Raw genomic sequence first — 16387 nt, forward strand, 5'->3', positions numbered from 1 at the left:
ACAGGGACGGGATAAAAGCGTGGAGAACAATAGAGGCTTAGCAGACTTCACCTCAGGCTTCAGAGCTCTGAAGAACTGTGGACAGAGCAGAAGGTCAGTGCATTCCTGGGGGAGAGGGGAAATAAGGATACTACTTATACTACTAACATTGAAAGTTTGTTGCTGGTATCATCAGTATTATGAGTGAGTGCTTTCTGTGTGTCAGAACCTACTATCAATACTTTTCTTGCATACTTCTGTTTAGTTCTCACAACAACTTAATGAGGTAGGTACTATTATCTCATCAAGTTGCTGAGTGCAGAAAGTACAAGTGACCTGCCCATAGTTACATTGCTAATAAAGGGGAAGGCTCTTATTCTAATCCAGAAATACTATCTTCAGCTAATGCTCTTAGCCATGTACACCATTCCCCTGAGTAGATGCTCCAAAAAGACAAATTTTGGTTCAGCATAAGGACAAAATCTCTCAGAGCTGTCCTGAGCTACAACCTGAGCCACAACCTCTAAAAAGGCAGGAAGCTACACAGCAGTGAAGGTGTAAAAGCAGAGATTTGATGACCACTTGGGAGGCAGGAATATTCTGGAGGGGTTCAAACATCAGCAAGGAGGCTGAACTAGATGACTTCTAAAATCTCCCCAAGCCCTAAAATGCCCTACCTGTGTGAGTCAACAACCATTGCCCATGGAACATTTTAAGAGGGATAAAAACCAAAACAAAACAGCCTTTTGGCTGGATCCAATCAAACCAAGTCCAATAAAATACAAACTTAGGCCAGAATGTCCTTCCTTAAGCAAGGGCTCATAGGAAGTCACAGAGAAAAAGACTCATCTTTGCTTTCCCCCCTCCAAATCATTCTCAGGCAAAGGACTGATAACATTCATTTACACTTCAGCATGAATAAGCTAAAGTCAATGCTTTCTTTTCTTCTCTCAAGTGATCTGGATACTAGAGCTAAGTTGTAATTACAAAATCAAAGACTATGAGTCCTAATAAAGAGCGTCCTACTAAAGTGGGAGAGTGGGAGAGGCATATACAAGGAGGTAAATCTTGAGCCTGGATATATACACCTCTGGAAGCTTCCTACTCAACAAATATGGGTAGGTTTGGCAGAGATTATAGCCCATGGACAAAGGCAATAGTGTGGTGATAGCCAGAGGGGCGGTGGGGGCTGAGTGGAGATGGGTAAAAGGGAAGGGGGAAATGGAGTACATGTGTAATAGTGCCAGAAATAAATAAATAAATAAATAAATAAATAAATAAATAAATAAATAAATAAATAAATACATCAATAAAGAAATAGAGCAAACTGTCTCTTAGAATCTGGCTGCCCAAAGAACAGGAGGCCACAGATTTTAAGATGAGTTGCTTCTTCATGCCACCTCATGTCATCTTCCCTGGTAGGACCTACGGACTGATGCATCATAGAAAAAACCTCACCACCTGGACATGAGGTTTTACCGGTTAATGTGTCAATGTTCTCTCCACCCTCTATTCACCATCTGTAGTGTCCAGTCAAATATTTCTTGACACACTGGGAAGCCCCATCAAACTAATTTAATGTACTATTCTGAGTAGATGAAGGCTGGTAAATACAAATGGTCCTGGCTCTAGAATCATGGAAAAACCTCAGACTGGTGCAGATAGGGCCTTTAAAAACAACCTGGCCCAACCCCTTGGACTGTCAGCCAAGACAATGAAGCTCAGAAAAGGAAGGGTCCCTGCTTGACATTCCCCAGATAATCAACAGCAGAATTGGCCCTTCAAATCTCTATCTAGATCAATGTCGCTGCTATATTCACGCTTGCTCTTCCTGCCTGATAATATGACAGATATTTCATTTCTCCATCCCCAGAAGCTCCATAATTCGCTATTCCTCTACAGAGAATGCCACCTGCTCAATACACACAAACTGATCTTTGATATGCCTACATTGCACATTTCCAATACACTATTCTCTGGTCAACCCTAGAAGTGTCACTAGGCCTCAAAAGACTAGAATAATTTCTGCCCAAAGCTCCCTATTCATGTGCCTCACCTGCCCTCTTAGCATAATCCACCTACCCCTTGGCTCCTCTACTGCAAAAGACTCAGAAAAAGTCAGCTTGTGACTAAGATCTCACTAGATCTGAGTTCTAATACTAGTCAAGGAAAGAGGAGGATAGTTAGATTCCCTAAGGACTGGCACAATCAACTGATCAGTACAGCCTACTGTGCTCAGGGAATACCATCCTTATTGGTGGGATATCATTAAGGCCCTGGCCTACTTTTTCTTTACATTTATCCTCTGGTAGTAAAGAAAATGTTTCTGAAACATAAAAGTACCTATATGTATTTAGACCAGGAGGTGTTAGACTCCTTCACTGGCTGGATCTCTAACAGGAATAGTGTATATGAGACCTGAGCCCTCAGATCCTTTGCCCTGTGTCTCATACCCTAGAGATAGGTAAACCAGCCTTCATGTCATCCAGAAATGACTACCCTGTGTTTACTTAATATAAGAAGTCAATTCTGGAAACAGAGCTAAAGCAGGAATTGCCAATTTTCTCATTCAATGTCAAGACATCACAAATTAAGGTTCTTCAGATGTGACTCACTTCTGAACACCAAAAGGGAGATCCAAAAGATTCTGAGTATGGTTCTCTGGTGAACCCCTAACAAGCAGAACAAGATACCTATAAGGAGGACTCTCAAGATGCCAGATACTCTCAGCCCTTTCTACCTAGCTCAAGGAGGTAGCTGCTGTTAAGTGCTGGGCAGTTGTGTTTGTTTAGGATTTAGTAAATACTGGCAAGGAGATATTAATAGCACTAGTAACAAGAAGCCCTGAGGAGAAAAATGTTAAGAGGTGTATTCTGACTCATAATAATATCTATACTGATGGAAAAAGAAAAGAATATATACAATTATCATAATTTCCCCAAATGTTATACTTCCCATAAAGCCTCCGAAGCAGACCTCATCTCCAAACACTCTTCCTCTTTTCAAGTCATCAAGACCACCAAAGCAATGTAGACATGATACTAGGGAAGCCCAAGATGATACCTACATGAATCCAGGGATTGGCTATACTAAGAAACATAGGCCCCAGGACACAGATTACAGTCTTCAACTCAGAAAGCCAACCAAGACATTTGATTCATGCTATGGATTAATAGCAAGGCCTTGGAAGGAAGGCTCCACCACCAAGAGAACAATTCAGAGTGTCTTCTACTGGTACAAGTTCATAAATACCATATTCCTAGTAAAAAAAACAACAACAACATGTTTTAAGAAATTTGCTTAGACTACAGGCTAAGGGCTAGCAGCTTTACTAAGAAAGCAGTTCAGACTTTGCTGATAGATGCCAGGTTCTCCGAAGTCCAGGGTGATTTAGTTACAGCCCTCTTTAGAGCGTGGGGTATAAACTATATTACCCTCAAGGTTGCTATTAGTTTGGGAATTCTGAGAGAGACTTATAGGGTCACCTAATTGAATATGGAGGAAATCACCTTGGTCAGGAAAATCTCCTACAATTAGCCAAAAGAAGTACTAAATAATGTCATCCAAAGCATGTGCACAGTCAGAAGCCATTAAAACGCATCATGCAAATGTAAATGAGTATTAATGCCATTTGAAATCATGGTATGGAGGGAAAAAAATCTTAGTAATCCATGGAAAAAGGCTCTCCCTGCTAATGTTAGCCTCAACTCACAGATACTGCAATGAGTCACCTCCAGAGCCACAAACAAGACCTTCTACATAAATGGTTAAAGCTAGAGGTCTACTTGAAGCTTTGGTGGATAAACAAGGGCTGGCATATCTGAACTCATCCCAAGAAAGCAAAATACTATTGCCATTAGCTTGGAATCAGAGGTACATTTTCAAGTGTTAACAGTATTGTTAGCAGCCCAAGCATACCCTTTCCTGATTATTCTATAGCACAGAAAGCACAAGATTAAGATTCAGGAGGGGGTAACATCACTTTCTAGGGTGCACAAAGAATAGTCCCTCCATTGAAATAACCCTTAGCTGACATGACTGACAGGCTCAACCTTTTCAGAATTCTGTACTGTAATCCAAACCTTACAGCAACCAGGGGACTGCTTGATGCAGAAAACTAAGGCTAAAATTTCCTAAGAGAATGTTGAGGCATTTTCCCTATTCCCCAGCCGTTGAGACAAGGGTGGCCTATATACCTCATGCAGCTTGCTGGTGCCAGTGGGCTAATGACCTTCTTCTTAAAATACTGTGGCTATGTATTTTGACCTATTTGGCCTTGAGGGACAAGCACAGAGGCTGACCTTTGTTTTGTATCCCTACCTCCTTGGGCTCAAGTGGCTTTTGAGGCTGTGACTTCCACTGTTGAAAGACTCAAAGACATATACTTCTCATACCCAACCAAGATAGGGGATGGCAGAAGGGGCCAGCAGCAAACAGGCCCAATATCATAGGAGGGAAGAGACTGAGGAAGAAATTTCTTGAAAGAATAGTAACTCAGAAAGGCTACCATGCATACTGAGGAAGTTAAAGTGCAACACACATGCCCTGAGCCAGATGCATACTCAGAGAAAGCATGAGGGGAGTATAGAGTGTAGGTTTGCACTTCTGGAGGATCTCTGGGTTATATACAAGCAGGAGAGTAGGAGGTGACTAAGGCAGAATTGTGGGTAACCTGGAGTAGTGTTGAAGGAGTGCCCCAGCTCAGAGCCAAGCTGCAAAGACTAGAAGAGTAGTTTTTTGTTTGTTTATTTGTTTTTATCTTCTTGGTTCTAGATATTTAAAGAAATATTTGTTAGGTCACTAGCTGGACAATGAGACTTCAGTGTTCACAGATGACAAGGAATACAGTCTTTGCAAAAATAGTTTGGAAAAGTTGCTAAACAAATGGACAACTGCAGCCCTCAACTACCAACAACAGCATATCCTGGAAGGGGAGAGAATCTGATGTCCAGAGTTACCATACTATAATATTCAAAATGCCCAGTTTTCAAAAAAAAATTACAAGGCATATAAAGAAACAGAAATTTATGGCTCATTCACAGGAAAAAAACTGACAGAAACCATAACAGAAGTCCAGACATTGTACTTACTAGACAAAGACTTTAAATCAGCTGTCTTAAGTGATATTCATGGGCCTGGGTACAAATCCTATCTTTTTCACTAATTCCTATAAGATAATTAAGTCACTTCCATTCTTTGGGCCTATGTTTTTTTCCTCAGGATTTATGCATTGAGGAAGTCAGGCTGATCACTGGTCCCCAATTGGGACCCAGGGGGACAATTTAGCCCTAAAGATGTGTTGTAGTTGTCCCTCACAGTATTTCTTTTTTTTAATGTGAATTACTTGTCAATATTTTAAAAATATGGGTATTTTTACATAAAATTCAATTCCTGGCTTTTCTTGAAAATACTGGAATATTTCAACCCACTGGACTTCCCTTCTTCCTATACCTAATCCCACTGATGAGAACCATCCAAGTCTTTTGCTCCCTTTAGATGGGGTATAGATTTCCCAGTTAGACATAGGCCGCCATTTACCCCACTCTCAGACTAATTTACTCTCATAAGTTATCTGTCTTGCCCCTGTAAACATCTAATTCAGTCATTCCTGGCCAAAATGGGTCTTTCCAACTCTAAATCTACTGTGAGCCTAAGGTTTCACACAGGTGAAAAGTGTTCCCAAGTGCAGTCAAGAAGAGATGCTATGTAATTAAAAGTCAAGTAACACTTTGGAACAGTGGGCTTCCTTATGAACAGGAGAGGTTTATTTTCTGTGACATATGATCTATTCAACTGCAAAAAATGATGATAATGACTTGATTAGCTCATCCTTTCATCCCCCTGCTTCCAGGCAGGCCTAAAACCAGATAAATCTAAAATTTGAAGAAACAAAGAATATATATGCTGATGCAATCTGAGCAGGTTCTGACCAAATCCATGCCTTGTCATGCAGGCCTTGCCTACCGCTAACAATAACTGGATGTCATGTGTTCTGTACACAGCTTGTCTCAAAGTAGAAGCAAGCCCTCTGCAGGCCATAGACCAGAGTCAGAACAAAGGTTCCTTTTTACATGTTAACAAAATAAAAATGCCTCTATAATTTGGAGTTAGGGCCTATAATTCAAAAGGAGGTTCCGCCACAGGGTTGAGTTTTACCATTTGGAGACACAATAATATCCCAACAGGCTGCTCTCAGCTTCCAGGGAGGGAGACCAGGCCAGGAAAGCAGCTGAAGATGTCAATAGCTAGATAAGGAAACTGATATTCATAAGCTGTAATTTACTTAACCTGACCAACTGCTAGGAAGGTACATCAACTCCTGCATGGCTCTGGTGAAGATATGTTGTCCCCAGTACAAAAGGGAGAACACACACACACACATACATGTTATACACATACAAAATAAAATTCTGAACAACTGAGAAGGCAAATATTTGACTGAGTAGAAAAACATGTACCCAGCAATTTCTTGTACAATCGCCAAAATGGTATCACACTTCCTATTTACAGGTATCCAGCGTATCACAGTTTAAAAAGGATTTTCACAAGACTCAATTATCCCCATTTTGCCAGGAGAAAAACTGAGCTTCAAAGATATACAGGAAGCTGCTCAAGCTGCACAACTCGTAACAGAACTGAGACAAGAATCTCAAACTCTACATAGTCTTTAATCTGATTACTATCAGGGCTAGCTTGGACAATACTTCACAAAACACCCTTGATTACTGTTCTAAACCTGGGATGTTCATACAGCAATGAGACTTCTATTTAAGGAATGAAGGTGCCTTGCTAAATTAGTTACAAATTTTGTGTAATGATCTACAAAGGTGTCCAGTTGGTATGGAGTTAGGCAAAAGTCTTTTCTTTGCTATATGCTTTTATGTCATATGTCAAATAACCTAGTACTGATGTTCTCCAGGAGCTACTGAATCTCAGCTCAGGGTCAGTCTGGATAAACGAAGTAACTATCCTATAACATGGAGGTATAGCATCCCATGAAATGGCCCATCTGCCTACCAACTATATCACTAATGAAGATTCAATAGGTCAGTGTGATTTATCTCTATGTCCTACCTAGATATGTCAGAACCTGAATACATTTTAGAGACTTCTTTAGAAATGGAGAAAAATAAAAGCCCATGATCATATACCAAATATGTGTAATACAGTTAGCAGTGTTTCTACAATACCATTCTACGCTCAACCAAAAATCAACATAGAGCAGCAATTTTCAACCAGTGGGTCACGGCAAGCACACTAACGTGCTGCAATAATTTTTAAAACAAGCAATACCTGACTATTTAGTCTGGGGAACTGACCTCTTTTCCCTTAAATTGTCAAATTAAAAAATGACAACAGCCAACACAACAATAGCTATCCAGTGTGACTGAATCAAAATTATACCTATTTTTGTCAGACTGGCAAAAAATATAACATATTTTGGTGTACCACAACACTTTAGTAATTAGTGTGTATTGCCATGAGATGAAAAAGGTTGAAAATTACTTATGTAGAGGAATGAAAACAGCAATTTTATTTTAAAATATCTACTAGAAAAGAGGTTCCTTCCATAACCTCCATAATTTAATCCCTTAACTATCATACAATGTTATTAGAAATATAAACCTACATGTAAACACTAATTCATGAGAACTGAAAGGTCTACCTAGGAGCCAATATTCACATCATTCATACCAACAGCAGCCTACCCAAATTTCCTTCTACTGGCAATACCATAACACCTGGCTCCTAAGTTCTATGATACTTCCCTTTAGCAATCTGAAGACCATTAGAGTATTACTAAAACAAACAAAAAAGTTTTATAATAAATAAATTCTCATTCTGAATGCAATCTGATGCAACAGAGAATGCTTAGTTTCTCACAGAATAATCACTGGTATAGTAGAAAGAGTATTAAAACTCTAAGTTATGATTTAGGCTCTGCCATTAAAAATCCTGCTCTATGTTTGTGCTATCTTATGCTATCTCATGCAATAGCAATTAGTCACATATGGCTAACAAACACCTGAAATGTGACTAGTGTGAATAGAGATGTGCTGTAAGTATAGGATACTCACCAGATTTCAAAGACTTAGTAAAATATGTAATTAATAATTTTGTAGTGATAGTGTATTATATTATACTAGAGGCCCTATGCACAAAATTCGTGCAACAATAGGCCTTCATAGCCCTGACTTCATCTGGAAGGTTGTCCAGAAGGACGTCCAGACAGTCGTTCCACTGTTCAGCCTTTCAGTTGACTTGCATATTGTGCTTTTATTATTATAGACATTATATGATAATATTTTGAATAGATTGTATTAAATAAATATATTAAAATTAATTTCACTTTTACCTTTTTAAAAACTTTTTTTTAGTGTGGCTAGTAGAAAAAATTTAATTACATGTGTGGCTTGTATTTGTGTCTCACAATATATTTCTATTGGGCTGTGCTTGTCTAGAACAATGGTTCTCAATATCAAAGATTCTGACTTGACCAGCCTGGAACCTGAGTTTTAGTGTTTATTTGTTTTTTAAACTACTCAAGGGAATAATTTCACTAGGCAACTGAGAACCAATAGACTAGACTCTATATCATGTATTCCTGGGCCAGCCAGGGGTGTTCTTAAACATCAGTATCAGACCACCCAAGTGGCTGCTTCAACTGTGCTCAGAGGAACACTCCTCCTGGCCTTGGATATAAGAGCATCAATGCCAGCTCATTTATATTCTAAAGCCTGGCTCTGTCATTTGCCTCCCAGAGCCATTCTGCCTTGCTCATTCATTTTTGTCCCTTGATGTACTGCTTATTACAAAAATGACATTTCACTAAAAGTGAAATACATTTGGATTTGGGTGACATTGTTACAAGGTGAAATTTAATCCTTCTTTTAAAGAGGGGGAACTGTCATTCTAAGACACACAAGCTGTTTGTGTACAGAGCTTCGTGTTAGTTACAAAGGCCCATGGTTATTGATATGCTCTTTCTGACTACCACTGGGACCAATTCATCAACGAGCAAAGCTGAGCTGAGAAACAGATGGCATTTGAAGACTCTGGTGAAAGATGCCACATACATGGATGAAAAAAAGATTGGATATTTCATTAGGAGATTCTCAGGTCAGAGGGAATAAGAGGTCACTTTGTCCACCTCTCTGCTTCTGACCAGTGCCCTCACCTAAGTCATTCCAACCAGTTAACGGTGCTTCCTGGGTTTGCACCCTCCAAGAAAGGAGACTTATTCCAACCAATATGGCCAGTCTTGATATATAGATCTTTTTGGATTTAATAAGGGGTTGGTAGTGATGAGGATGAAGATAAAGATGATGATTAAGCAAGTTAGCATTTGTCAAGTACCCACTATATACCAAGCACTGTGCTAGACGCTTTACTCACATATGTGGTTTTATTTAATCCTTGTAAAAAGTCTGCTATTCCTATTGTTCAGATCAGGAAATTGGGTCTCAGAGAGGTGAAAAGTCTTACCAAAAGCCATAGAGCTAGAAGGTAATAAAACTGAGGCTGCCTCTCAGTTGTCTGATTCCAAATACCCTGCTCCTTCCTTCATGCCACACAGCTGTCATTCTAATCTTGAGGCCCTTTATTGTCCAAAAGTCAAAGCCACTCTGATCTCTGGTTTGGGTCAGGACTTTAGCCTTATTTTACAGAAGAAATTAACAAAAGGTGATAGGCTGTCGTAAGGATAATGATAAGACATCCTAATATGGCATTGGTAATTTGGTGTCCACAAAGCTTGTGTGTGTGTGTGTGTGTGTGTGTGTGTGTGTGTGTGTTTTCTCATTCACTATGACATACCCTGCCAAGACCATTTTGTGGATGGGGAAAATCAGAGCTCATAATTCCCAAAGATCTGATTCAAGCTCTTAACTCTTAAATATGGTCAAAAGCTGGGTCACCAGACCAATGCTCTTCTCCCATAGCATCTTACTAATTGGTGACCCAGAAGAATAAGAAACTGCTAAGGAGCCCTCTTCCAATAGTCCCTTTTTTAAGGGCCATGTTCTTTATGGTACAATGTAAAATGGGCCAAGGCATTTGCTTCCCACTCACAGCACATCTTAGATACCAGCCGCTTGAGTCTCTTGCAAAAAGTAAGATTCTAATCAGTAAACTAGAGCCCCTGAGAAAATAGAAAGCCCACACTCATACATTAACAACTGAAGACAATCCTGAGACAATATACAGGTGTGTTCACACTTCCCAAAATGAGAGAAAGGAAGAACAGAAAAGTTAGGAGGAGAAAGGAGGGAGGGGAGAGATGTATAAAAAGAAAGAATGAAAAAGAGGAGGCAAGGACAAAAAGACAGCAGAAAATAAGAGAGGTAAGAAAGTAAAATTCACAGCAATATAGTTAAAATGGTCTTTAAAAACCAACAAGGCCAAAAAGGAAGCAATTTGTATAAAGTCACAGCAGATAGGAGACAGAGGCAGTATGTGGGGATTGTTAAAATAAACAAGAAAAAAAATTAAAAGTTTCAAAATTAGAAAGAAAAAAAATTAAAGAAAGCCTAGGTCTTGGGTAGGAGACCACAAAATGAAGTAAAATGTGAGAGGCACCTCCGTGAGATAAATTATCAGTAGAACAGGGGCTGGTGAGGGGAAATCCAGGTGCAGACAGACAAGGAGACAGGAGAGGAGAGTGAAGGCTGACACTCACCCTCACAAAGCTGGCAGGAAACCATCCCTCCTCATCGTCGATCTGGCCCCACCACCAATCCTTGTTGGAAGCATCCAAGACTTTGATGACGTCGCCAGCCTTAAATGCCAACTCCCGGTTGGCCATGGTGACGTGATCCCATACTGCCTCAGCACTAACGATGGAATCTCCAGTGATCAGCTTAGGAGACAAAATGAGAATGTTTTCAGTCCACACAGCTGGCTATCTCACTTGCCCGCTTACCCCATCCATAGAGCTCTACTACTTTATGGGAAAAGTCACATACTAGTGGTGAAGACTGGGGGTAAGAGAGATGGCACTGGAAGTACAAACAGCACTAAACTATAAGGCAAACAATACTGTCAACTCTACATTAGACAGTGAGTGGAATGACCCAGAATGTGAATATGGACTACATAGGCCTCATGTTTTTATCCCTACTCATTATCTCTTCCCCCAGTGAAGAAAGAAAGCACCAGTCCATCTTTCCTTGGATCTTCAAGGCAGCTGAAGGTCTGGAATGGGTAGAGAGGCTGAAATCAATGCTAAAACAAGGCTCGAGCACATTTGCTCTAAATTCTCTGCACTCCTCTCCCTTTCCTCCTCTTCATTGTAACTGACCAACTGAGAGTTGGTGGTACATTTTTAACACCACTGTATCCCACCCCCAGAGGTTACAGACCATGGCATTCCTCACATACAATGGACCCCAGTCCTGCAGCCTCCTGGTTGCCACCCACATATGATGCCATCCAGAGAGGTCATGGGTGTGAAAGAATATGGCTTTCTGTGATGACTTGCACCAAAGAAACTCAACCTTGGCACAGATTCATTCAGTGATTTGTACAACCACCCTGTGATATACATAGAGAAGTGTAGGTTGATTTCTGCATTTGAAAGATGGCAAAACTGAGCCAGAGGGAAGTTAAGGGGTGAGCTCAGGGTCACCCAGCAAGGCTGGGGTTGTTCACAGACCCTAACACTGGTCATTAAACTTTGTGGTCATTAGGACTGGGCTCCACACAGCAGCAGGCAGGCAGATATATATCTCTCTGCCACATGAACACACACATGAACATGTTCACAACACTCATCTAAGCACAACGATGAGGATGGGGTAGGTAAATAGTCTGCCTCTTTCTGGCTACCCTCCTGACCACTGTATTATTTGTTCTCTTTTTTTCCCTAACTGGTTCCTGCCAGTATGGGCCATGAGTCTCCCTGGCATTTGCAGAAACAGATTCCAGAATAGAGAACATATGGCCTGTCAGGCAAAGGACTCAAGTACTCTCTCCCCAGAAATGAATAGCTGAACATTTCCTCTAGAAGTCACCTTTTTCATCAGTCTGCTTTGAGGAAGGACTAATTCCCCAAGGCAACATGGCTCCTGACAAAACAGTTCAAAGACAACAGAGACAGGATATAGAACATATATCCTGTCACACAGGTCTACCTGCCAACATACCAGCCAGAAAATAACACTATTGGTCAGCTCCTGCCTGGTGCATCCTTCACTGCTCAGATTTCTAGCTATTGTTCCTTCCAGAGAAGGTAAAGTATCAGGGAGCTCCTCAGCATGAATGTTAGAGAGATTTTCAATAGGATCGTTTATAGCACCACCTTTCAAGTACCTCATGATTTACTGTTTACAAAATGTTTTCAAATCTACTGCATCACTTGATCCTTCCTGAATGAGCTGTTTCCATATTTAAACCAGGTTCAAAGAGGCGGCCTGGTCCTTTGGCCAATCACACAAGTAATAAATTATGGAGTCTTATAACCCATCATACTGGACTACTAATGTTTACTAATTAGCTATACTGAATTCATAGAACTCCATCCATAATATCATAAACCAGATGGCTCCTCTTCTTAAAGAACCCAAACAAAGAGAGTTGAACAGCCACCTTTAAGGATGCTCCTACCTATGAGGAGATTTATTTTTATGTTGAACTTGTTGTTTTTTTTTCCAACTACATTAAAAGTCAATTTCTTCTTGTTCTTGCCTCAGTGGAGAATTGCTGATCACTGGCCTCAATAAAATAAATCCTTATAGAGAAGTCTCTGTAAGCATATATAACACCAACTCAGAGCATCATGAAGGTTTGTGGTTTAAAGCTACATCCTTGGCTTTTTACCAAGAGTCAAAAGAATATATTAGCATCAGTTACCAACACCCTGCTCAGGATGCTATCTGTGGTGCTGTTTGAGGACTCCTAGGCTCAAATCTGGTTGATTTCACTGTCTGTGCTCTTTTTACAGTGGACTTTTCTTATTAGGGATTCCATGCTTGGTTTTTCCCAGGAGCAGTTGCCTCACTCTTACATCCATTTAGTCCAGTTGACTTGTCTGGGCCCTCAGGTCAGATAGGCCAGCTATGCCATGGTCAAGCCAATCCAGTACCCAGTGGCCACAAACCAACGGGCAAACCTGTTGTCAAGACCTACTTGGAATCAATGATAGTCAGAACTATACAGCATTTTAAAGATCATCACCCGTCAGCCCTCACTTTATAAATCAGGTATACTATGGCAGATGTGACTTGCTTATGGTCATCTGATGGCCAGCTTTCTGGATCTATTTTTGCTCCAACATAACACCATAGAGGAGGCAGAAAAAATTACCTAGATTTAAGACCTTGCTCTACTTCTTGCTAAAGGTATAATAATAATGATGATAAAATTAGCTGATATAAAGTACTTAATAGGTCAGGCACTATTCTAAGCACTTTACACACCTTAACTCACTTAAGACTCACAACAACACTTTGAGGAAATACTAATATTATTACTATCTTACAGATGAAAAAAAAACTAAAGCTCAGAGAGGTTAAATAATTTTCTCACATTTACACAGCCAATAGGTATTGAAGCCATAATTAAAATGCAGACACACTCTAGCTCTAGAGTCTCTGCTCTTATAAATTATGCTGCCTCTGGGTCTCAGTTTATTCACCTATTGAATGGGAATAATTCTATATCCCCACTTACTTCATGAGCTATAAAACACTGAACCAAGAGTTGACAGATGTGTGTTCATATAATGTGAGGAGGATTAATCCAGAAAGAGATGCTAGGTGTATAGGGCACCTGTGCTCTCTAGTCACAACTTTAAGCAGGAGTAAGGTGATACACCCCCTCCCCCCCATCCTCTGAGTTCTTTAAATCGGGGCTGGAAATTGGTTTTAAATCTCTTTTTTGTTGTGTGAAGGATTGATTTTTAACTTGCTACACTTTTCTCTGATCATCCATTTATCATCCATCTCTCAATCAGTGAGCTCCCACTGGGTGTAGGGCTCTACTTACTGTGATTCAGCCATAGTCCTTACCTGATGTCAAAGGCCTTTTGAGTACCATCAGTGAATGCCATTCAAGGAGTATGCAGAAGTCATTAAGGGCCAGTAAACCTAGTTTCAATTTCTGGGCTTTGCTACTTTAGAAAGTAGCAGTGACAAAGGGAGGTGAGGAACAGACAAGAAACCAGAGAAACAAACCAAAATAAACTTTTAGCATGTAATTGGAATACAAAAAAGTACAATACCTGCCTCACACGCAGAATTATAGACAGGGTGAACTGAGTGCTGGATGTACAGTGCCTACCACAATGCCTAGTATATGCTGGTCTAGTTCAAGATTTCAGAGGAAGGAAGGATCATATGTGCTTACTGGATTTTAGATGTGTTGAGGAACACTTACTATAGGCTTTAAAAATGAGTAAGATTATAAAAGATACAACAGGGAACAGGAAGGGCAGTTGAGACAGAAGAATGACATTAAATAAAGTCTCAGAGGTGAGGACTATGTGAGCTTTGATGACAAATGTAGTGAAGTTTGAAAAGGGCTGGAGAAGGGCAGTTGGGGGTGGAAGGATGGCTGAAAAGGTGGGCTGGAGTCTGTCTGAAGGTTCTTAAATCTAGTTTTAGGAAAATGAGGAGGTTAAAATTGATTTGGTGTGTTTGGGGGGCGGGGGAGGCGGGGATTCAATCCTAAACATGATAATTAAAACATGAGGAATGCTAGCTTGGGAGAGGGAGAAAGATGACAAATATTCTCTTTAATATGTTGAATTGTAGGGGCCGGCAAGATATGCAGGTAGATTTAAAGATCAAGAGAGGTTATAGGAAATAGCTATACAGGTTTAGGAGTCAATGGCCCAGAAGAAATTGTGAAAACCAAGGAATTTTGCCCTGGAAGAAAGTGCTTAGAAAGAAGGCCAGAAACCTAGGGCAACAGCAACAATGGGAGGTAAGGATAAGAAGAATATCCAGAGAAACAAAACTAAATAGAGCTGTCACCACATAATTAGAATGCCAAGGAGTACAATCTCACAAAAGCCAAGGTCAAGAGTTCAAGCAGCAGCAGCTGATCAAATTATCAAATGGTACAAAATATAAGAGAGAAAAGCCAAGGCCATTTGGGAGTAGTTAAGTCAGGGGTAAAATGCTTTATTTTTTAAACTGGTTTATATCCCTCCCCAAACCCAAAGCCCAAATTTCCCATCTGTTCCAACCCTTTCAGCCAACAAGCCCAACATAAAGCCAGGAGGTACAATGGGTTACTCCAGGAAGGTACCCAAATGGCTCTGAGCCTTGGGACAGCACTGTTGTGACTTCTAACAAAATAATTCCCAATCCCTAGGACATTTCAGGTGCAGCACCAAATATAGGTTGGTTTTTGCTCAGACTTGCTAGTGAGTGGGACACACAGTGTTCTGCACTCCCACACCAAAGACACTTTTGGATATGAATAAAAAGATGGGGAGGGAGAAGAGTCATAATATCTATATATATAATAGAGAAATATGCTAATTAACCAGGGCGCCATTAAGGGTCGACCGGACAGGAGCTTGTGCGCGCAGCATCAGGGGTGGGGTGGCAGGGGCCTTCTCGCACCTGTGCTGGGGGAGGACCTGATCAGCAGCGGCTTTGGCTGCTTCAAGGGCCAGAGAGGGAGTGGGCGCCACCACACGATTTCCAATCGGGCCCTGTGCTCCTGGTAATTCATAAAGAAGGAATGAGCTCTTCTTTTTTAAAATTGTTTTATTATTTAAAGTATTACAAAGAATATTATATATGTCTCCTTTTTTTTTCTCCCCTTGACCTTCCCCTAGCCTCTCATAACCCCCAGTGTCTTGTGTCCATTGGTTATGCTTATAGGCATGCATACAAGTCCTTTGGTTGATCTCTTACCCACCCCCCCAAACCTCCCCAGCCTTCCCGCTGTAGTTTGACTTATTTAGATTTCCCAAACCATCCTCATTTCGAATATTCTATCCCGTTGATTCTAAAAATATATACATATGTTATCAGACACATGAGCCCTGACTATTAACCTGGAAATATGATCACCATACCCTGGAGGCATTCAAAATTTGACCTCTAAGGCTAGTTTCTGATCAACAAGACATGTGTCTACAGCCAACTTGGAGTGGCCAGTGGGCCGTTTTAGGAGGAAGGAAAGAAACAGGGAAGAAGGGAGAAAGTAAGTAAAACAGGGAGGAAGAAAGAGAAGAAGGGAGAGAGAGAGAACCATATTCATTGAAAACATGCCAGGCTCTCTTTTCTGATCTCAATCTCTGTAACTGTGTCTAAGGTACGCATTAGCACCCCATTTTTTTGCTGAAGATAACTTGTGAGGTTATCCAAGTAGCTCACAGTCACCCACCGGATAGGTGGTGGAGCAGATTTGAATCTCTAGTCGAACTTGACCTATAGCTTTGCTTTTGCCAATC

The 16387-nt window shown here is 40.6% G+C and overlaps 1 protein-coding gene across 5 annotated transcripts in view; it reads right to left on the reverse strand.

Annotated features, from left to right (window-relative positions):
- The window catches only part of ARHGEF9 (Cdc42 guanine nucleotide exchange factor 9), a 224594-nt gene that overhangs the window by 158447 nt on the left and 49760 nt on the right, over window positions 1-16387 (reverse strand). For all 5 annotated transcript variants that reach the window (XM_081080792.1, XM_081080796.1, XM_081080794.1 and 2 more), the window contains exon 2: window positions 10658-10837. In XM_081080792.1, coding sequence (XP_080936918.1) covers window positions 10658-10837 — 180 coding nt within the window. The remainder of the gene's footprint in view (window positions 1-10657; window positions 10838-16387) is intronic.

Source organism: Myotis nattereri, assembly GCF_964212035.1.
Source record: "Myotis nattereri genome assembly, chromosome: X".
Taxonomy (NCBI): domain Eukaryota; kingdom Metazoa; phylum Chordata; class Mammalia; order Chiroptera; family Vespertilionidae; genus Myotis; species Myotis nattereri.